At 52.9% G+C, this 1,021-nt stretch overlaps 1 protein-coding gene across 1 annotated transcript in view; it reads left to right on the top strand.

Annotated features, from left to right (window-relative positions):
• Positions 1-429: 429 nt before the first annotated feature.
• Positions 430-1,021, top strand: part of AURANDRAFT_68320 (hypothetical protein) — a gene marked incomplete at both ends in the record, with an annotated part of 1,502 nt that continues 910 nt past the window's right edge. The window contains one exon of the mRNA XM_009043977.1: positions 430-1,010. Within this exon, the coding sequence (XP_009042225.1) occupies positions 430-1,010 (581 nt within the window). The remainder of the gene's footprint in view (positions 1,011-1,021) is intronic.

Consider the following 1,021-nt stretch of genomic DNA (forward strand, 5'->3'; position numbering starts at 1 on the left):
CCATTTTTGGACCTTGGTGGAGGGGCACCAAATGTATGATGAGTGCGACAACGCGGGCGTCGTTTTCGCACTCAATGGGTCCGCACCTTCCGACCCAGTCTTATACGAGTTATCGATGAGACGTTTTGAATTTTTGGCTCAGCATAACATGGAAGCGATTACACGGCATTTTGCCGGCTGGGTTAATGGCATGGCTGACGATTTAAGTCGCCAGAATTTGGAGGCCTTCCGCCAGAAGGCCAGAGAGTATGGGTTCATGGAACCCATTCGTTTAGAGTTTGATAAGTCGCTCCATGACCTCCTCGTTCCCTTGGCTATGATGGTTCGCGACCATAAGATGGCCCTTTCTCAGGCACGCGACTAGGTCCTGCGGAGATGGGGGAGCCGGCGGCACCTGCGAATGGCCGGGATTGGTTATGGAGTACGGGCATGACAACTGAGCAAGCAGACAGCAAGTCTGATGCACAATTTATGGCACGCCTGACTGTGGGCCTCACGGGAGAGCAGGCAGCGATCGGCAACCAAGTGGTGGCGAAGCAAGCCAACGACCGTGCCGAAAGCACGAAGAGGAATCAAAAGTCAGCTTGGTCAGGAAAGGACGGATGGCTCACCTTTTGTGATGAGTATGATGTCAAACCTGTGCGGGTGCATGAAAGTGGACCAACTCCAGAGCTGATAAAATTTGATTCCAATTTGTTTGTGTGGTTTGCCCTATGGAAGATAGGCAAGATGCAGGGGCCGAAGGGCAAGGGCCGGGGCCAAGAGATCAACACGGTATTTCAGAATATATCAAGCATCANAGGCTACACGAAGGAGAACTGGGGGCTTGAGGTCGAGCTTGACCAGAACTGGCTCAACAGCCAAAAGAATGGCTGGAAGGTGGAGCGGGTTAAGACCCAGGGCCCAGCTCCACGGTTTCGGAAGCTTGCAATTGTGGCTAACCATATGATCCAGATGAAGCGCACTCCGATTGATTGGGCAAGGGACTGGCCCCATACCTTCTTTACCATGTGCCAAGCGG

Source organism: Aureococcus anophagefferens (assembly GCF_000186865.1).
Source record: "Aureococcus anophagefferens unplaced genomic scaffold AURANscaffold_94, whole genome shotgun sequence".
Taxonomy (NCBI): Eukaryota; class Pelagophyceae; order Pelagomonadales; family Pelagomonadaceae; genus Aureococcus; species Aureococcus anophagefferens.